Source organism: Triticum aestivum, chromosome 4B (genome assembly GCF_018294505.1).
Source record: "Triticum aestivum cultivar Chinese Spring chromosome 4B, IWGSC CS RefSeq v2.1, whole genome shotgun sequence".
Lineage (NCBI taxonomy): Eukaryota > Viridiplantae > Streptophyta > Magnoliopsida > Poales > Poaceae > Triticum > Triticum aestivum.
The window spans coordinates 667,966,469-667,988,216 of NC_057804.1; the positions used below are offsets into that span (position 1 = coordinate 667,966,469).

The window sequence follows — 21,748 nt, forward strand, 5'->3', positions numbered from 1 at the left end:
GGGTAGAGCAGCATCGGGGCTTCCTCGAATCCAGTACATTGGCTCCTCTCATGGACGACGACGTGTTGTTGTCACTGGTGCCGCCGCCGCTGCTGCCTGCAACTTCTGTGTACCAGATGCTTGCTATTGGGGCTGGGTTATCCATGATGGGTAGTGGGGCGCTCCCAACATCTGTGTACATATTCACACACATCCATCCAATGCCAATAAAAACAAATTATACAAAGCCCGGACAATGTCAAGGCTTCTCTGGAAAGTATCTTGCCAGTAAATACATTCGGTCCTATTTAAGCATCTTCCTCCTATATCTTTATATATAATTGAATTCCTACCATAGCTAGACACATCTATATCGTTGCCCCCAACATTCGTTCCAACCCAGCACACATTTCCCAAAGAGCCTTCGCCATGGCAAGCCACCATCAAGTTCAGCAGCAGAAACAACAGTTGAATCTTCCTCCAGGGTTCAGGTTTCACACGATGAACATGGAGATCATCATCTTCTACCTGGTCCCCAAAGTTTCGAAGAAAGCCTTTGACACAACTATGGTATGGGAGGTGGATATGAAAAAATACGAGCTATGGAATCTCCTAAACGAGGTAAACATGGGGAGAAGGAGCGATACTTCTTCTCCTACAACGACCTCAAGTACCCCACCGGGATACGGACAAATCGGGCCATGAACGATGGCTATTGGAAGGCTACCGCAAAGGAGGAGGATATCATTCTACCACCGACCAAAAGTCTCATCGGCAAGAAGAAGACACTGGTCTTCTAGAAGGGTAGGGCCCCTAGGGGAAGGAAGACAAGCTGGATCATGCATGAGTACAAAATCGAGATCGACAAGCAGCTGACACCCGACTTGCCCACCAACATCGTCGAACCCGCCACCATTAATGTGTCTTCCAAGGTATTTTTAGTCCTTGACTAGTAGTACTCATGACTGATGAATTCTCTTGTACATACATATCTAGCTAGTGAGAATTATTGAATTTAGCTAATTTAGTTTATGTATGTTAATAGGAGGAGTATGTGGTCTGCAGAATTTTCCATAAGACCACAGGACTGAAGAAGGTGGTGACGCCGTCATATGCCCCGTCTAGTCTTATGTCCATTGCGGCAGAACAACATCGAGGCTTCCTCGAATCAAGTACATTGCCTCCTGTCATGGACTACGACATGTTGTTGTCTCTGGCACCACCGCCGCTGCTGCCTGCAACGTTTGTGTACCAGATGCTTGCCATCTGGGCCGGATCATCAATGATGGTTAGCATGATGCTCCCTATTTTAGTGTACATATTTTTAAATGAGGCAAACATTTTGTTTTACATTGCATCCAATTTTTTTAAAATGTCACAAAAACATTTTGGACTACATAACTTTTTAAAAAATGAATCATACATTTTTTGAATGTATGAAACATTTTTTAAATCGCATGAACCTTTCATAAATTGTATAAAAACTTTTTAAAGTGGCACTTATAATTTTTTAAACACGTGACATTTTCACCACCTGGACATGGCACCCACAGCAAGACAAGTGGGAGACAATTGTAAAGGATAGGGAGGCATGTCTATATGTCTAGTTAGCTCGCATACATCCATCCACTGCCAATAAGAACAAATTAAAGAAAGCCCAGACAACGTCAAAGCTTCTCTGGAAAGTATCTTGCCAGTCCATGCATTCGGTCCTATTTAAGCATCTCCCTCCTATATCTCTATATATCATTGAATTCCTTCCATAGATAGACACATCTCTATCCTTTCCCCCAACATTTGTTCCACCCCAGCACACATTTCCCAAAGAGCCTTCGGCATGGCAAACAACCGTCAAGTTCAGCAGCGAAACAATAGCTAAATCTGCCGCCAGGGTTCAGGTTTCACCCGACAAACATGGAGGTCATCATCTTCTACCTGGTCCTCAAGGTTCTAAAGAAAGCCTTCGACACGACGATGGTAAGGGTGGTGGATATGAAAAAAATACAAGCTACGGAATCTCCCAAATGAGGTAAATATGGGGGTGAAGAAGCGATATTTCTTATCCTAGAAGGACCTCAAGTACCCCAACCGGATACGGGCCAACCGAGCCATGAACGCTGGCTATTGGAAGGCTACTGGAAAGAAGAAGGATATCATTCTACCGCCAACCAAAAGTCTCATCGGCATGAAGAAGACACCGGCCTTCTACAAGGGCAGGGCCCCTCGGGGGAAGAAGACAAACTGGATCATGCCTGAGTACAGAATCGAGATCGACAAGCAGCCAACACCCGACTTGCCCACCAACATTAGCAAAGCCACCATCATTAATGTGTCTTCCAAGGTATTTTTAGTCCTTGGCTAGTAGTACTCATGAATGAGAATTCTCTTGTACATAAATATCTTGCTAGTGACAATTATTGAGTTTAACTAATTTGGTTTATGTATTGGTAGGAGGAGTATGTGGTCTGCATACTTTTCCATAAGAGCGCATGACTGAAGAAGGTGGTGATGCCGTCATATGCCCCGCCCAGTCTTATGTACATCGGGGTAGAGCAGCATCGAGGCTTCCTCGAATCCAGTACATTGTCTCCTCTCATGGACTACGACGTGTTGTTGTCACTGGTGCCGCCGCCGCTGCCTGCAACTTCTGTGTAGCAGATGCTTGCTATTGGGGCCGGGTTATCCATGATGGGTAGTGGGGCGCTCCCAACATCTGTGTACATATTCGCACACATCCATCCAATGCCAATAAAAACAAATTATACAAAGCCCGGACAATGTCAAGGCTTCTCTGGAAAGTATCTTGCCAGTACATACATTCGGTCCTATTTAAGCATCTTCCTCCTATATCTTTATATATAATTGAATTCCTACCATAGCTAGACACATCTATATCGTTGCCCCCAACATTTGTTCCAACCCAGAACACATTTCCCAAAGAGCCTTCGCCATGGCAAGCCACCATCAAGTTCAGCAGCAGAAACAACAGTTGAATCTTCCTCCAGGGTTCAGGTTTCACACGATGAACATGGAGATCATCATCTTCTACCTGGTCCCCAAAGTTCTGAAGAAAGCCTTTGACACAACTATGGTATGGGAGGTGGATATGAAAAAATACGAGCTATGGAATGTCCCAAACGAGGTAAACATGGGGGAGAAGGAGCGATACTTCTTCTCCTACAAGGACCTCAAGTACCCCACCGGGATACGGACAAATCGGGCCATGAACGCTGGCTATTGGAAGGCTACCGCAAAGGAGGAGGATATCATTCTACCACTGACCAAAAGTCTCATCGGCAAGAAGAAGACACTGGTCTTCTACAAGGGCAGGGCCCCTAGGGGGAGGAAGACAAACTGGATCATGCATGAGTACAAAATCGAGATCGACAAGCAGCCGACACCCGACTTGCCCACCAACATCGTCGAACCCGCCACCATTAATGTGTCTTCCAAGGTATTTTTAGTCCTTGACTAGTGGTACTCATGACTATGAATTCTCTTGTACAAACATATCCAGCTAGTGACAATTATTGAATTTAGCTAATTTAGTTTATGTATATTAATAGGAGGAGTATGTGGTCTGTAGAATTTTCCATAAGACCACAGGACTGAAGAAGGTGGTGACGCCGTCATATGCCCCGTCTAGTCTTATGTCCATTGCGGCAGAGCAGCATCGAGGCTTCCTCGAATCAAGTACATTGCCTCCTGTCATGGACTACGACGTGTTGTTGTCTCTGGCACCACCGCCGCTGCTGCCTGCAACGTTTGTGTACCAGATGCTTGCCATCTGGGCCAGATCATCAATGATGCTTAGCATGATGGTCCCTATTTTAGTGTACATATTTTTACATGAGGCAAACATTTTGTTTTACATTGCATCCAATTTTTTTAAAATGTCACAAAAACATGTTTGGACCAGTGAACATTTTTTAAATGTAACATACATTTTTTGAATGTATGCCACATTTTTTAAATTGCGCAAACCTTTCCTAAATTATATAAATACTTTTAAAAATGGCACCAGGTTCTGCCGCCAGGTTCTTATTTCACCCAACGAACATGGAGATCATCATCTTCTACCTGGTGCCCGAGGTTCTAATGAAAGCTTTCAACACAATGATAGTAAGGGAGGTGGATATGAAAAAAATATGAGCTATGGAATCTTCAAAATGAGGTAAACATGGGGGAGAAGGAGCGATACGTCTTCTCCTACAAGGGCCTCAAGTACCTCACCGGGATATGGACCAACCGGGCCATGAACGCTGGCTATTGGAAGGCTACCGCAAAGGAGGAGGATATCATCTACCCCGCCAACCAAAAGTCTCATCGGCAAGAAGAAGACACCGGTCTTCTACAAGGGCAGGGCCCCTAGGGGGAGGAAGACAAACTGGATCATGCATGAGTACAGAATTGAGATCGTCAAGCAGCCGACACCCAACTTTCCCAGCAACATTGTCGAAGCCGACACCATTAATGTGTCTTCCAAGGTATTTTTAGTCCTTGACTAGCAGTACTCATGACCGATAAATTCTCTTGTACATACATATCTAGCTAGTGACAATTATTGATTTTAACTAATTTGGTTTATATATGTTGGTAGGAGGAGTATGTTGTCTGCAGAATTTTCCATAAGAGCATAGGACTAAAGAAGGTGATGATGCCATCATATGCCCCGTCCAGTCTTATGTCTATTGGGGCAGAGCAGTATCGAGGCTTCCTCGAATCTAGTACATTGTCTCCTCTCATGGACTACGACGTGTTATTGTCAATGGCGCCATCGCCGCTACTGCCTGCAACTTCTGTGTACTAGATGCTTGCCATCGGGGCCGGATCATCCATGATAGGTAGTGTGGCGCTCCCAACTTCTATGTACATGTTTTTTACATTAGACAAACATTTTGTTTTACATTGCATCCAAATTTTTCAAAATGTCACAAAAACATTTTTGGACTAGTGAACATTTTTTGAATGTATGAAACATTTTTATAGTTCTGCTAACCTTTCTAAAACTGTATAAACACTTCTTAAAATGGCACTTACATTTGTTAAAACAAGTGACATTTTTCACCACCTGGACATGGCCAACACAACAAGACAAGCAGCATACAGTTGTAATTGATAGGGAGGCATGTCTATCTATCTAGCTATATCACATACATCCGTCCAATGCCAATAAAAACAAATTAAACAAAGCTCGGGCAACATCAAAGCTTCTCCGGAAAGTATCTTAGCAGTACATGCATTCGGTCCTATTTAAGCATCTCCCTCCTATATCTCTATATATCATTGAATTCCTTCCATAGATAGACACATATCTATCATTGCCCCAAAAATTTGTTCCAAACCAGCACATATTTTCCAAAGAGCCTTCACCATGGCAAGCCACCTTCAAGTTCAGTAGCAGAAACAACAGCTGAATTTGCCGCCAGGGTTTAGGTTTCACCCGACGAACATGGAGATCATCATCTTCTACCTGGTCCCCAAGGTTCCAGTGAAAGCCTTCGACATGACGATAGTAAGGGAGGTGGATATGAAAAAATACGAGCTGTGGAATCTCCCAAATGAGGTAAACATGGGGGAGAAGGAGCGATACTTCTTCTCCTACAAGGACCTCAAGTACCCCACAGGGATATGGACCAACCGGCCCATGAATGCTGGCTATTGGAAGACTACCCAAAGGACAAGGAGATCATTATACCGCCGACCAAAAGTCTTATCGGCATGAAGAAGACACTGGTGTTCTACAAGGGGTGGGCTCCTAGGAAGAGGAAGACAAACTGGATCATGCATGAGTATAGAATCGAGATCGACAAGCAGCCGACACCCAACTTGCCCACCAACATAGTCGAAGCCGCCACCATTAATGTGTCTTCCAAGGTATTTTTAGTCCTTGACTAGTAGTACTCATGACTGATTAATTCTCTTGTACATACATATCTAGCTAGTGACAATTATTGATCTTAACAATTTTGGTTTATGTATGTTGGTAGGAGGAGTATGTGGTCTGCAGAATTTTCCATAAGAGCACGGGACTGAAGAAGGTGGTGATGCCATCATATGCCCCGCCCAGTCTTATGTCCATTGGGGCAGAGCAGTATCGGGGCTTCCTCGAATCCAGTACATTGGCTCCTCTCATGGACTATGACGTGTTGTTGTCACTGACGCCACCGCTGCCGCTGCCTAGAACTTCTGTGTACTAGATGCTTGCCATCGGGGCCGGATCATTTATGATGGGCAGTGTGGCGCTCCCAACTTCTGTGTACATATTTTTACATTAGACGAACATTTTTCTTTACATTGCATCCAAAATTTTTAAAAGGTCACAAATACATTTTTGTACTAGTGAACATTTTTTAAATATATGAAACATTTTTTAAATGGCGCGAACCTTTCTTAAACTCTATAAACACTTCTTAAAATGGCACTTACATTTTTTATACACGTGACATTTTTCACCACCTGGATATGGCCCCCACAACAAGACAATCAGCGTACAGTTGTAAAGGATAGGGAGGCTTGTCTATCTATCTAGCTAGCACGCAGTCATCCATCCAGTGCCAATAAAAATAAATTAAACGAATCCCGGACAACGCCAAAGCTTATCTAGAAAGTATCTTACCGGTACATGCATTCGGTCCTATTTAAGCATCTCCTCCTATATCTGTATATATCATTGAATTCCTTCCATAGATAGAAACTTCTGTATCATTGCCCCCAACATTTGTTCCACCCTAGCACACATTTTCCAAAGAGCCTTCGCCATGGCAAGCCACCTTCAAGTTCAGCAGAAAAAAAAAACAACTGAATCTTCCACCAGGGTTCTGGTCTCATCCGACGAACATGGAGATCATCATCTTCTACCTGGTCCCCAAGGTTCTGAAGAAAGCCTTTGACACGACGATGGTAAGGGAGGTGGATATGAAAAAATACGAGCTATGGAATCTCCCAAATGAGGTAAACATGGGGGAGAAGGAGCGATATTTCTTCTCCTAGAAAGACCTCAAGTACCCCACCAGGATACAGACTAACAGGGCCAAGAACGCTGGCTCTTGTAAGGCTACCGGAAAGGACAAGGAGATCATTCTACCGCCGACCTAAAGTCTCATCGGCATGAAGAAGACACTGATCTTCTACAAGGGCTGGGCCCCTAGGCGGAGGAAGACAAACTGGATGATGCATGAGTACAGAATCGAGATCGACAACCAGCCGACACCCAACTTGCCCACCAACATCGTCGAAGCCGCCACCAATAATGTGTCTTCCAAGGTAATTTTAGTCCTTGACTAGTAGTACTCATGACTGATGAATTCTCTTGTACATACATATCTACCTAGTGACAATTATTGATTTTAACTAATTTAGTTTATGTATATTGGTAGGAGGAGTATGTTGTGTGCAGAATTTTCCATAAGAGCACATGACTGAAGAAGGTGGTGATGCCGTTGAGGGAGTCCTGGACTAAGGGGTCCTCGGGCGTCCGACCTGTTGTACATGGGCCGGACTGACGGGTCACAAATATACAAAGACCGAAGACTCTACCCGTGTCCGGATGTTACTCTCCTTGGCGTGGAAGGCAAGCTTGACGACCAGATATGAAGATTTCCTTCTCTGTAGCCGACTATGTAACCCTAGATCCCTCCGGTGTCTATATAAACCGGAGGGCTTAGTCCGGATCAGCAGATATACAATCATAGTCATACAGGCTAGACTTCTAGGGTTTTAGCCATTACGATCTCGTGGCAGATCAACTCTTGTAACACTCATATTCATCAAGATCAATCAAGTAGGAAGTAGGGTATTACCTCCATAGAGAGGGCCCGAACCTGGGTAAACATTGTGTCCCCCGTCTCCTATTACCATCAATCCTAGACACACAGTTCGGGACCCCCTACCCGAGATCCTCCGGTTCTGACACCGACATTGGTGCTTTCATTGAGAGTTCCACTGTGCCGTCGTTAAGAGGTTTGATGGCTCCTTCGATCATCTACAACGATGCTGACCAAGGGGAAGTATTCCTCCCCGGACAGATCTTCGTGTTCGGCGGCTTCGCACTGCGGGCCAACTCGCTTGGCCGTCTGGAGCAGATTGAAAGCTACACCCCTGGCCATCAGATCAGATTTGGAAGCTTGAACTATGTCGCGGACATCCGCGGAGACTTGATCTTCGACGGATTAGAGACCGCGGCAACCGCTCCTCTCATGGACTACGACGTGTTGTTGTCACTATCGCCCCGTCGCTACTGTCTACAACTTCTGTGTACCAGATGCTTGCCATCGGGGCCGGATCATCCATGATGGGTAGTGTGCTGCTCCCAACTTCTGTGTACATATTTTCACATTAGGCAAACATTTTGTTTCACATTGCATCCAATTTTTTTTTAAATGTCACAAAAACAGTTTTGGACTAGTGAACATTTTTGAAATGTAACATACAATTTTTGAATTATGAAACATTTTTTTAAATTGGGTGAACCTTTCTTAAACTGTATAAACACTTTTTAAAATGGCACTTACATTTTTTTTAAACACGTGACATTTTTCACCACCTGGACATGGCTCCCACAGCAAGACAAGCAGCATACAGTTGGAAAGAATAGGGAAGCATGTCTATCTTCTAGCTAGCACACATTCATCCATCCAGTGCCAATAAAAACAAATTAAACGAAGCCCGGACAATGTCAAAGCTTATCTGGAAAGTATCTTGCCAGTACATGCATTCGGTCCTATTTAAGCATGTCCGTCCTATATCTGTATATATCATTGAATTCCTTCCATAGATAGACACATCTGTATCATTGCCTCCAACAATTGTTCCACCCCAACACAAATTTTCCAAAGATCCTTCGCCATGGCAAGCCACCTTCAAGTTCAGCAGAAAAAACAACAACTGAATCTGCCACCAGGGTTCGGGTTTCACCCGACGAACATGGAGATCATCATCTTCTACCTGGTCCCCAAGGTTCAGAACAAAGCCTTCGACACGACGATGGTAAGGGAGGTGGATATGAAAAAAATACAAGCTATGGAATCTTCTCCTAGAAGGAGCGATACTTCTTCTCCTAGAAAGACCTGAAGTACCCACCGGGATACGGACTAACCGGGCCATGAATGGTGGCTATTGGAAGGCTACCGGAAAGGACAAGGAGATCATTCTACCGCCGACCTAAAGTCTCATCGGCATGAAGAAGTCATTGATCTTCTACAAGGGCAAGGCCCCTAGGGGGAGGAAGACAAACTGGATGATGCATGAGTACAGAATCGAGATTGACAAGCAGCCGACACCCAACTTGCCCACCAACATCGTCGAAGCCGCCACCAATAATGTGTCTTCCAAGGTAATCTTAGTCCTTGACTAGTAGTACTCATGACTGATGAATTCTCTTGTACATACATATCTAGCTAGTGACAATTATTGATTTTAACTAATTTAGTTTATGTATATTGGTAGGAGGACTATGTTGTCTGCAGAATTTTCCATAAGAGCACATGACTGAAGAAGGTGGTAATGCCGTCATATGCCCCGCCCAGTCTTATGTCAATTGGGGCAGAGCAACATCGGGGCTTTCTCGAATCCAGTACATTGGCTCCTCTCATGGACTACAACGTGTTGTTGTCACTATCGCGCGGTCGCTGCTGCCTACAACGTTTGTGTACCAGATGCTTGCCATCGGGGCCAGATCATCCATGATGGGTAGTGTGATGCTCCCAACTTCTGTGTACATATTTTCACATTAGGCAAACATTTTGTTTCACATTGCATCCAATTTTTTTAAAATGTCACAAACACATTTTTGGACTGGTGAACAATTTTTAAAATGTAACATACATTTTTTCCATTATGAAACATTTTTTAAATTGGGTGAACCTTTCTTAAACTGTATAAACACTTTTTAAAATGGCACTTACATTTTTTTAACGTGACATTTTTCACCACCTGGACATGGCCCCCACAACAAGGCAAGCATCATACAGTTGTAAAGGATAGGGAGGCATGTCTATCTGTCTAGCTAGCACGCATACATCCATCCACTGCCAATAAATTCAAATTAAACAAAGCCCGGACAACGTCAAAGCTTCTCTGTAATGTGTCTTGCCAGTACATGCATTCGGTCCTATTTAGGCATCTCCCTCCTATATCTCTAGATATCATTGAATTCCTTCCATAGATAGACACATGTCTATCGTTGCCCCCCCAACATTTGTTCCACCCTAGCACACATTTCCCAAAGAGCCTTCGCCATGGCAAGCCACCTTCAAGTTCAGCAGAAAAAACAACAACTGAATCTGCCACCAGGGTTCGGGTTTCACCCGACAAACATGGAGATCATCATCTTCTACCTGGTCCCCAAGGTTCTGAAGAAAGCCTTCGACACGATGATGGCAAGGGAGGTGGATATGAAAAAGTATGAGCTATGGAATCTCCCAAATGAGGTAAACATGGGGGAGAAGGCGCGATACTTCTTCTCCTAGAAAGACCTCAAGTACCCCACCGAGATACGGACTAACTGGACCAAGAACGGTGGCTATTCGAAGGCAACCGGAAAGGACAAGGAGATCATTCTACCGCCGACCTAAACACTCATCGGCATGAAGAAGTTACTATCTTCTACGAGGGTAGGGCACCTAGGGGGAGGAAGACAAACTGGATGATGCATGAGTACAGAATCGAGATCGACAAGCAACCGACACCCAACTTGCCCACCAACATCGTCGAAGCCGCCACCAATAATGTGTCTTCCAAGGTAATTTAAGTCCTTGACTAGTAGTACTCATGACTGATGAATTCTCTTGTACATACATATCTAGCTAGTGACAATTATTGATTTTAACTAATTTAGTTTATGTACTCCCTCCGTCCGGGTTTATTAGGCCTTTCAGCATCACAGGCATGTCCCCTTTTATAAGGCCCCGCTTTCAAAAGGTGCATGCATGCAACCATTTCATTGGTTGCATTGAAAGCCATTGTTGTTGGTGTCATGGTTGGAAAATTAATACACTTCAGGCGTGCTTTTTCATTGGCTGCATGCATGTGAGAGAGTGCATTGGGAGTGGAATGGAAGAATTAATGTGAGCAAGTTACTATGTGTCTTGGTCTAAGAGAAGTTGTCTTTAGGCCTAATAAACCCGGACGGAGGGAGTATATTGGTAGGAGGAGTATGTTGTCTGCAGAATTTTCCATAAGAGCACATGACCGAAGAAGGTGGTGATGCCGTCATATGCCCCGCCCAGTCTTATGTCCATTCGGGCAGAGCAGCATCGGGGCTTCCTCCAATCCAGTACATTGGCTCCTCTCATGGACTACGGCGTGTTGCACTATCACCCTGTCGCTGCTGCCTACAACTTCTGTGTACCAGATGCTTGCCATCGGGGCCGGATCATCCATGATGGGTAGTGTGATAGTCCCAACTTCTGTGTACATATTTTCACATTAGCCAAACATTTTGTTTCACATTCCATCCAATTTTTTTTTTAAATGTCACAAATTTTTTTTGGACTAGTGAACATTTTTTAAAATGTAACATACATTTTTTTCAATTATGAATCATTTTTTAAATTGGGTGAACCTTTCTTAAACTTTATAAACACTTTTTAAAATGACACTTACATTTTTTTTACACGTGACATTTTTCACTACCTGGACATGGCCCCCACAGCAAGGCAAGCATCATACAATTGTAAAGGATAGGGAGGCATGTCTATCTATCTAGATAGCAGGCATACATCCATCCACTGCCAATAAATTCAAATTAAACAAAGCCCGGACAACGACAAAGCTTCTCTGGAATGTATCTTGCCAGTACATGCATTCAGTCCTATTTAAGCATCTCCCTCCAATATCTCTAGATATCATTGAATTCCTTCCATAGATAAACACATCTCTATCGTTGCCCCCCAACATTTGTTCCACCGTAGCACACATTTCCCAAAGAGCCTTCGCCATGGCAAGCCACCTTCAAGTTCAGCAGAAAAAACAACAACTGAATCTTCCACCAGGGTTCGGGTTTCACCCGACGAATATGGAGATCATCATCTTCTACCTGGTCCCCAAGGTTCTGAAGAAAGCCTTCGACACGACGATGGTAAGGGAGGTGGATATGAAAAAATACGAGCTATGGAATCTCCCAAATGAGGTAAACATGGGGGAGAAGGAGCGATACTTCTTCTCCTAGAAAGACCTCAAGTACCCCACCGGGATACGGACAAACCGGGTCATGAATGCTGGCTATTGGAAGGCTACTGGAAAGGACAAGGAGATGATTCTACCACTGACCTAAAGTCTCTTTGGCATGAAGAAGACACTGATCTTCTACAAGGGCAGGGCTCCTCGGGGGAGGAAGACAAAATGGATGATGCATGAGTACAGAATCGAGATCGACATGCAGCCGACACCCAACTTGCCCACCAACATCGTCGAAGCCGCCACCAATAATGTGTCTTCCAAGGTAATTTTAGTCCTTGACTAGTAGTACTCAGGACTGATGAATTCTCTTGTACATACATATCTAGCTAGTGACAATTATTGATTTTAATTGATTAGATTTATGCATATTGGTAGGAGGAGTATGTTGTCTACAGAATTTTCCATAAGAGCACCTGACTGAAGAAGGTGGTGATGCCGTCATAAGCCCCGCCCAGTCTTACGTCCATTGGGGCAGAACAGCATCGGGGCTTCCTCGAATCCATTACATTGGCTCCTCTCATGGATTACGACGTGTTGTTGTCACTGGCGCCACCGCCGCTGCTGCCTACAACTTCTATGTACCAGATGCTTGCCATCAGGGCCGGATCATTCATGATAGGTAGTGTAATGCTCCCATCTTCTGTGTACAAATTTTCACATTAGACAAACATTTTGTTGCACATTGCATCCATTTTTTTAAATGTCCCAAAAAACATTTTTGGACTAGTGAATGTTTTTTTAAATGTAACATACATTTTTTCAATTATGAAACATTTTTTATTTGGGTGAAACTTTCTTAAACTATATAAACACTTTTTAAAATGGCATTTACATTTTTAAACACGTGTCATTTTTCACCACCTGGACATGGCCCTCACAGCAAGAGCAACATACAGTTGTAAAGGATAGGGAGGCATGTCTATGTATCTAGCTAACACGCATACATCCATCCACTGCCAATAAATTCAAATTAAACAAAGCCCGGACAACGTCAAAGCTTCTCTAGATTGTATCTTGCGAGTACATGCATTCGGTCCTATTTAAGCATCTCCCTCCTATATCTCTATATATCATTGAATTCTTTCCATAGATAGACACATCTCTATTGTTGCCCTAACATTTGTTCCACCCTAGCACACATTTCCCAAAGAGGCTTCGCCATGGCAAGCCACCTTCAAGTTCAGCAGAAAAAACAACAACTGAATCTGCCACCAGGGTTCGGGTTTCACCCGACGAACATGGAGATCATCATCTTCTACTTGGTCCCCAAGGTTCTGAAGAAAGCCTTCGACACGACGATGGTAAGGGAGGAGGATATGAAAAAGTACGAGCTATGGAATCTCCCAAATGAGGTAAACATGGGGGAGAAGGATCGATACTTCTTCTCCTAGAAAGACCTCAAGTACCCCACCAGGATACAGACTAACCGGGCCATGAACTCTGGCTATTGGAAGGCTACCGGAAAGGACAAGGAGATCATTCTACCGCTGACCTAAAGTCTCATCGGCATGAAGAATGGAGATGATGTTTACCCACGTTCGAGCCCTCTCGAAGAGGTAAAATCCTACGTCCTTCTTTGATTGTATTGATATGCTAGAGTATCGAGTACAAGATGATCTATCTCAAGATCGTACGTTGTGTTTTAAACCCTAAGGCAAGCAATAGTGCCTCTATGGACAAAACCCCTTGGCTTATATAGCCACCGTTGGTACCTAGGGTTATAGATGGTCGTGGCCAATCCAGGAATAAACACACCAGTTGTTTGAGTAGTCCTTGAAGTATACACCTAGTCTTCGGCGGTGTTTGTCTTGGTCACGCTAGGGTTCGTAGCTTCTGGAGTCTTTCCTTGTGGATATCGGCGGGCCGTAAGCTCAGCCCTTGAACTGTGGGGCGTATAGGTAACTAGCCCCTAGTCCAAGACACCGTCAGCTGAGTTGTAGCTTTTTTCACGAAAAAATGAGATTGGTTTTAGCTTTATATAACCATGCTTTGTGTATAAATCTTAATGAAGTTTTCCTAGCGATCATATATTTTGTACATGTCATCGAGCCGATCTTTTTAAATTGGGTGTGGCTAGATCTCAGTTGACTGAGACTTAATCAAGTCTAAGTCAAGTAACATAACATGTAAGAAAGAAGAAGAAAAACTAAAAAGATAATTTTGCACGGATCTTGACATAAAATCCCATGAATATAGCATCGACCGAGACTTGGTTAAGTCTTAGTGAACTGACATTTAGCAATCCCATTTCGAATTATGTAATATGGATCACAACTGGTATCACGTCGAGTGCTCTTGCATGTGCATTTAATTTTCTACACATACACTTTGACCTGTATCACATAAGTTCAATTAAACACTTGTCATAGTTTTTACATAATAAAAGGACAAACCTCTTTATCATAAGATGCACAGTGCGCGCAACCAAATTTATTACAATGAAATGGTAAAATGGCATCAACAAGTCGACTCTTTATGGAACCTTTGAGCTATTGGCGTAGAAGACAAGAGTAATAAAGCTCATCTTTTTAAAAAAAAATCAGACCAAATGTAGTTTTTTTTTACTGAACACAGTACATACATAGGCGTGCATATATAAGAGCATACGCTCATCCCTACGAACACACACGCAATTCAGATCAACTACCATCCAGACGCGAAAAGCCGCCGCGTTGTCCTACGACCGACTTGGGCGGCAGAGCTGCCAACACCATTCTAGCCTTCCTCCAGCTCCTCTTGCTCTCGCCGCCGCTAGCCAGGGACGCCGGAGCAAAGCCCCTCGCAATGGTCGGCGACAACAAGCACTCTCCAGCACGCCCATCTGCTCCTCCACATTCCTCTCTCGATTGGATCTCAATATCCGTGCAAGGCTCACGCCGCCGCCGCTGTCCTGGCTGGGCCTCCTTCCCGCGGCTCTTCCGGGGCTAGGCCTATTCCGATGTCAACGTCCATCCACGTGGACATGGTCCCTGCCTTCGGCGTGGTTGGGTAGTGCCTTGTCATATAGGGATCGACACGACAATGTTTGCCAGCGGCTTCGGCTGCCGCCGGCTGTACAATGGTGTGCTGTAGCTGGGAGGCTCCATGGTTGTTCTGGGTAGTCGTGTCCTCGTAGATGCCGGCTAGGACCGGATTTTTTCGGATTCGGCTTCTTCATCTCTGATGGCTGTGATGGCATGGATGACCAATGCGGCAGCAGGGACATCACTGCTGATTTCGGTGACCATGAGAAGATCTGCGTGAGGGATCCCCTCCTTAGATCCAGTGGTTGCCTTTGGCGGTGAGAGGCAATCTATGGACGACGACTTGATGCAAAGGATATGACTGTGCAGCGACGACGGTCGGTTTACAAGCTTTGCTGCATGTAGCTACTGGGATAGTGGAAAGGTGGTAGCGGCAACACATGATTGACTTCGACGAGCTCCAATGTGAAAACCTAGGCCTGATCCGAGTTGGTTATAGCCGGCAATGATCATGTTTTTGTATCGTTACCTTGTTGAAGAGATTGCTCTGATATGCTCGGACTAGTTCATCAGGGTGAAAACCTAGAATCTAACCTTTGTTGGTTGGATACAGTGACGGCGACACTTGAGCTTGACTCCCTTCCTGAAGGTGTTGCTGTTAAAGAACTTCATTGTCCTTGTGGTGTCATGAGATGATTGGTGTGAATATGATCTTTGTAGTAGTTTCTTAATTGCGGATTAGATCCCTTCGGGATACTTTTCCTCGCTTAGGAATAGCTATGGTCTTATATGACTTTGCTATTTGCCAGCGTGTTCTTTTTGTTTGTGTTTGGTGTTGGTTGTGTGCATCTTAATTATGCATAGGCCGGGTATATTTTTGTTATGTTTTTATCCACTTGATGCTTCATTTTGAATTAGTAAAATTCACCCTTTGCCGAAAACAACTATTCGTTAGATGTTGGGTAAACCCAAGAGATTAGCTGTGTTATTCATAATACACCAACAAAGTGGTCGATTGACCATATACATGGAAAACAAAGTGGCACATAAGGCATTACGACTAGGAAGAACTAACATTAATTATCAAAAACAAAGTGAATATTGGAAAGATAATTTAGACAACAGATATGTTAATCTCGTTGTCGGCATCTCTGTCGGCACTAACTTCATGGCCTTCTTCTTCTTTATAATCATCAGGTGCTTCTTTTCTGATATTGACATGCCACGGCTTCTGAAACCTGTCTGCGAATGTCTCCATCCCCATGTTTGACAAGAGTAGCCAGACACGGGACAAGAGTTCCACACTATCGCTCATTTTTTGGGCGTGCAAGTATCCCCTGCACTTACTGGCAGAGTAGCATAGCATCTCGACCCATACCCCCTGGACGACCTCCCACCTCTCCCCTTCGTCCTGCAGCTCCAACAACTCTTTCTGAAGTCTTACTGCATTGTGGACAAGATTTCCCAAGGGTGACTTGTCGCCCAGTATCTGCTCGACATTATGGCAGGCAACGGTGAAGATACTGTCCCTGGTCCCGGGCATCAACATCTCAGGATGGATGCAGAGCAGGTAAGCCATGTAGCGTGATATCACCGCACCCCCAGTGGCGCACTTAGGAATGTTACCGGCGGTGGTGTAATCATAACAGAGGAGGTCCGTGGTGATGTGCCAGAGCAGGACGCTTCTATCGAACGCCATATTCAAGCTCCACCTGAGGTGAGGAAGGCTCCTCTTCCTCAGAGTCCAGTGGCCCTTGCGGCCATTGAAGTTCCTGAAACTAGCAGCATTGTGGATGTACTCTTTCCACCCATCCCTCACATATCCATGGACAAGCTGTAAAATTAGGGCAGAGCATCCTGGTGGTGCTTGTTCTATATAACAATGCATGTTAACATAGTCCTTGCAGGAGACAAGTGTGGCAAGCTTCATCAAAACAGTTGGCCGCTTGGCGCGATAACCACACGATATGAGGCTATGCTGGGAAACCTTGACAGATTCGGTGAATCTGATGAAAGGATCGAGCAAGAGAATTATGAATTCTAGCAACGTCGTACAAGAGAACAAGATGTAAGTTACCTTGACATCTGTTGCATTGTAGTCATGGTAGTGTTTGTGGCCTATGGAGAAGAGGATGACGGAAGCTAAGGCTAGGAATGGGAGCATCATGTAGAAGTGCTCAAAGGAGGAAAGGAGCATCATGTCCAATATGTGATGTGCATGTCGGAAATCAAGGGCAATGAATTCCCGTAAGATTTTAATCCGACTAGAGTATGGAACTGGTATGTCTGCAAGTAGCCTGTAGACATACTTGTCCACCAAACAGTGTTGAGCTAGTTTTACCGTTGCGTCTTGATCATGGGCTAACTCTGACTCTAATACGCACTTTCTTGCTTCTTGTGAAAATTCTTGAAGATAAATGTCCTTCTCTTCGGCTGCTGCTTCTGGTAATCCACTTGACTTAGATCCATAGCTGTATCCGGAAGTGCAGACCTGCCAAAAACGTGCAACCATACCTTGTTTCCTTAGCGCGGATGGAGACAAATAGGCAACCATGGCACTGATACTGGAGCCCTGGAGAGCCCATGGCTTCTGGCAGGATCTGATGATCCCAACGACAAACATCAAGATTGCGGCCTGCAGCAACTTCTTGTCGCCGGACCACGACTTGCAGAAGACGTAGAGGGCGACGGTGATCTGGGATGCCACGGTTATCGCATGCCGCACCCACAGCTCGTTGTCTTGGATGCTGTAGGCAGTCATGGTGTGCTGGCCGCCGAGGTGGATGAGGAGGACAGGCGCCCATACGACCTCCAGGCCGCTCCCGCTCCCATCGCCGGGTGGCTGCCGGGGGCGGTTGAAGAGGGCGGCGAGCGCGTATATCGCCAGAGCATCCCCACCGAGGTAGGCAAGCCAGATGAAGAGCCTGAGCCAAGCTGGAAGAGCACGCCTGCGCACCATGCCGGAGAAGAAGAGGAAGTACTGGATGAAGAGGCTGCCCAGCGTCAGAACGCGCAGGTGCCATCCATCCCACCATTGCAGAGCACCGGAGAAACCCATCATCTCCTCTCTATCTCTTCCTCTCTTATTAGCTTATTAAGCATGTACAAATGTTCAGCGAGAGAGCCTTCGTCTCTAGTATCTATCCTCTCCGGCCGACCTAGGTATATGAAGGAATAAAAAAACTGTGTTCCTTGAGTGCTCCTGATGCTAACGTGTTCGTGATCACGTCCTTTCAAGGATTCTACTCATACGCATCCCTTGCTTCTTCGTGTTGGTATAGAATCTTCAACTTTTCCCTTTAAAATTGAAGATTCATGGGTCTCTTGCCAATTGCGTTTGCGTTTTCAGCAACATTATATTCAGCAAACACTTCTCCAAGACGAGCGGTAGAGAAAACACTTGGCAAAGTAGCATGTTTGTCAAGTGTTTTCTTTAAGACGCAGGTTAATTTGTCCAAGATATTTTCCAGCTTGGACATGTTTCTCTAGACTAGTTAGTAAGTAGTACTCCCTCCGTTTCACAATGCATATAGCTGTCTGTTTGCACAAAAAAAAGCGTAGTATATGTGTCTGCCGTACCAACTTTTCAGCCCAATGATAAAGGAAGGCAACGAATCGGATGCTACGCACGTGATAGTCGGATGGTTAGGCAGATTCTTTGAGTGAACTATAAATAAGATTATGCTGGGAACCATGTTGATGCAGGGTATCGAAAAAAAGGATCAGCTTAGGGTACGTGAGAACACTTTGGATCGTTTATTTCTGTGATCCAACGGCCCAGAACTGAAATACTACACCACAATTAGTGTAGTATACTTAGGCATCTCGGGTATTTTAGGTGTTTAGCACTTCAAAATACTGCAGCAGATTCGGTCCAAAATCTGCGCCGTATGTGTCAGAGAGACAGAATGGTCACAGTCGGACGTGGAGGCCAGGCTCGTCTACGAAGATCGTCACCAAGTATGCGCGTCCATCCACAGATCGAGCAACGTGTTAATATTGCATCGTCTTTTCGAATCGTAGTGTCGTCGTCTTATGGTTCTCCCTATGGCTGCATCGACCCGTGTGCTGCCGCTGCGTTACACCTTTGAGACGTAGTGTTGCAGCCCGCATTCCACCATCACCTAGAGGACGACCGCTCTAAGCCGTCTTCGTCGATGCACTATCCCCCACTCCGCCGCTGCGCCACCCCTTCGAGTTATAGCGCCGCGGCATGCGGTCCACGCCATCGCCCCGATGTCTTCCCGCCTTCGCCCCGACCCGCCCGATGTCGCAGTGCCGCAGCGTGTGGTACAAGCCGCCGTCCCCGCGCATCGACTTCCACGTGGTACGCCCCGCGCCGCCTCCTTCGACGCGGGAACGCCACCATCTGCACCGGTCTTTGTCACGCTATTGGATTCCTTACCTGCTTCTAGCACAGACGTCCGCTCCTAACATAGCCACCGCTGCCGCTCTTCTTCCGTCATCGTCGCTGCTGTCCAACCCCTTCGACTTCGACCAACACCAGCTCATCGCTAGCGTCGCCGTCATCTTCCCCAACCACTTTGTCTACTCCGACCATCATTGGCGACATCGGCCCCACGTCGATTGGTGCCGCAACCGTCGTCGAGTCCTTATCTGCTGGCCACTTCGACTTTTTCTACATGGCGTACAACTCGTGCAGGTCCCCGTCTACGCATGTCCGGTACTGGAAACACCGACGCGTGCGTTCGTCCCAAATGTGTTTCTAGGCCTGGCAAGCCTGGAGCGGCGCATCGTCAACATCGCCTTCGTCCATCTACGCATGCCCGGTACTTGCAACACCGCTTCGTGCCTTCGTCCACTATGCGTCCTTGGGCTTGGCAAACCCGGATCAATGCCTCGTCAATAACATCTTCTTCTCGGCCTACCAGTACTTCAACACCACTGCGCCCATGACTAACTTGGTGTCTCTTTGTGCCCGCGGCTCCACGGCGACTTCCTAGACACCGGCCACCCGACTCGACATCGACGATGGCGTCCCTCGCACGGGTACTGCGACCATGGCTACACCACTCTACGCTCTCGGCTACCTTGACATCAGCACAAAGGGCTACGGCCTTGCTTGAGCAACATCGTCGCTTTTCACTCCAGCTACGACTTTAGCAATGTATCGACCGTTAAGAGTGTGGGAGGATGCCCGTCAGCTTACCTTCGGATTCTTCTCCAATCTCACCGTCTACGTCGCTACCGCTGTGACTGCGGGGGATGTTGATTATCGTGATTAGTTAGGAAATATGAGATAGACTATGATTTATTCTGGCTTGAATGCAACTCGAGAGTCTTGAACAACATCTTGAGAGTCATCCGCAAGATCCGAAATGAAACGTGCAAGTGGGTGTTAGCCGGGGCTCGGCACTTGAGTAATATTATTGTGTCGGGAGAGTAGGCATCTGTTTCGCCTTCTGGCTAGTGACTTTGTTAAACTCCTTAAATAATGAATCTGTCAAATCTTTTGCCCTTCTGACAACAAATCAAAAAGTGCGGACTTGATTGTATGGAGTTGAACTTGGAATGTACATCATCGAACTAAAGGTTGATAAATGAATTCAATGCACGCAGAGTTAATGAGCGCAGGTGCCGCAGTGACACCACACAAGCAATCAAAGATGTGCTCTTCTTGTGCTCAATCCCGTCGGAACCAACAGTACTACAACAAAGCAATCACTAGCTTGTAGAGCATGTCATGTGTTTCTGCTGCAATGTGCAGCATCCAGCGGCATGCGTCCATGCACGCATGTAATTTCGGGCGTATTTGGGACGGTCGCCCATTCTTTTACGTGGTTTTCGTTGAAAAGATTACAGCAAGTGACAGAGAGAGGAAACCCAGGAGAAGGTAGGAAAAGTCAATTTATTCAAGCACCGATCATCACCCAACGTTTTATTCCAGCATCATGGATCGAACAGCAACATGCGTGCGTGCACTCTCTCAGGTCTCAGCTAGGCTAAGCTATATATTAATATATAGTCTCTCATCTCTCATGGACGACAGAGGTAGCCTACCTATAGCTGAGCCATACGCGCTAGGCGAGCTGGCGCCTAGCCTAGCAGTGCGGGACGGCGAGGCTGCAGGTGACGAGGGAAGAAAATCTGGTACGACCGGGTCGTACGCACACAAACGTGTGAGACCACCCCCAACGCTGGACATCTGGCAATCCCAAACATCCAGCCCAACTTGAGTTCCAGAAAAAAAAAGCCCAAGCCCGGTTAGAATTAGCTGATCCGTTTCTGCCGTCCTCTCAGCTTCTGATGATTCATCTTCCAAAAGAAACGAACAGACACGAGATCTGTTTTCAACCCGTCAGCGACGGGGCGGCAAGATGGCTACGGCACCCGACGACGGCATCGCCGCACATGGCCAAGGAGCATACATGCCATCGTCTCCTCCAGAACCCTCTCCACCCATGGCTCCTCCAGTGAGGGTAAGTTCAGTTCATATATGACCCAAGTCAGTACATATCAAACAGATGGACGAAGTATGCAAAACAAGAAATTTTTACATCAAAACTGAATTCCAATGATAGCTTAGAATCCATGTTTGCACATACTTCTCGAAAGATAATTTCACTTGCATTGAAGTGCAAAACATCAAAGGAGGTTCTTTTTTT

General features: G+C 45.6%; 2 protein-coding genes and 6 pseudogenes across 2 annotated transcripts; all 8 read left to right on the forward strand.

The window, feature by feature from the left end:
* Positions 1 to 408: 408 nt before the first annotated feature.
* LOC123090435 (NAC domain-containing protein 92-like) lies at positions 409 to 2,047 on the forward strand (annotated as a pseudogene).
* An 882-nt stretch (positions 2,048 to 2,929) lies between these two features.
* Positions 2,930 to 3,932, forward strand: LOC123090436 (NAC domain-containing protein 26-like). The gene is made up of 2 exons (XM_044511738.1): positions 2,930 to 3,433; positions 3,546 to 3,932. Exons 1-2 carry the CDS (start codon positions 2,930 to 2,932, stop codon positions 3,930 to 3,932), a joined length of 891 nt encoding a protein of 296 aa, XP_044367673.1.
* Positions 3,933 to 3,993: 61 nt separating this feature from the next.
* On the forward strand, positions 3,994 to 4,789 carry LOC123090437 (NAC domain-containing protein 26-like; annotated as a pseudogene).
* Positions 4,790 to 5,353: 564 nt separating this feature from the next.
* Positions 5,354 to 6,257, forward strand: LOC123090438 (NAC domain-containing protein 26-like; annotated as a pseudogene).
* Positions 6,258 to 6,740: 483 nt separating this feature from the next.
* LOC123090439 (NAC domain-containing protein 26-like) lies at positions 6,741 to 8,320 on the forward strand (annotated as a pseudogene).
* A 506-nt stretch (positions 8,321 to 8,826) lies between these two features.
* Positions 8,827 to 9,713, forward strand: LOC123090440 (NAC domain-containing protein 26-like; annotated as a pseudogene).
* Positions 9,714 to 10,217: 504 nt separating this feature from the next.
* On the forward strand, positions 10,218 to 11,410 carry LOC123090441 (NAC domain-containing protein 100-like; annotated as a pseudogene).
* A 585-nt stretch (positions 11,411 to 11,995) lies between these two features.
* On the forward strand, positions 11,996 to 13,550 carry LOC123089825 (NAC domain-containing protein 92-like). Its single transcript, XM_044511398.1, has 2 exons — positions 11,996 to 12,109; positions 13,347 to 13,550. The coding sequence occupies exons 1-2, from the start codon at positions 11,996 to 11,998 to the stop codon at positions 13,548 to 13,550; spliced, it is 318 nt and encodes a 105-aa protein (XP_044367333.1).
* Positions 13,551 to 21,748: the final 8,198 nt, after the last annotated feature.

Excerpts from the sequence above, each read along its gene's own strand:
- LOC123090436 (XM_044511738.1), top strand. The coding sequence starts at position 2,930 with ATGGCAAGCCACCATCAAGTTCAGCAGCAGAAACAACAGTTGAATCTT. Across the intron at positions 3,434-3,545 it reads CCATTAATGTGTCTTCCAAG|GAGGAGTATGTGGTCTGTAG; the intron begins GTATTTTTAGTC and ends GTATATTAATAG.
- LOC123089825 (XM_044511398.1), top strand. The coding sequence starts at position 11,996 with ATGGAGATCATCATCTTCTACCTGGTCCCCAAGGTTCTGAAGAAAGCC. Across the intron at positions 12,110-13,346 it reads TATGGAATCTCCCAAATGAG|AAAAAACAACAACTGAATCT; the intron begins GTAAACATGGGG and ends CAAGTTCAGCAG.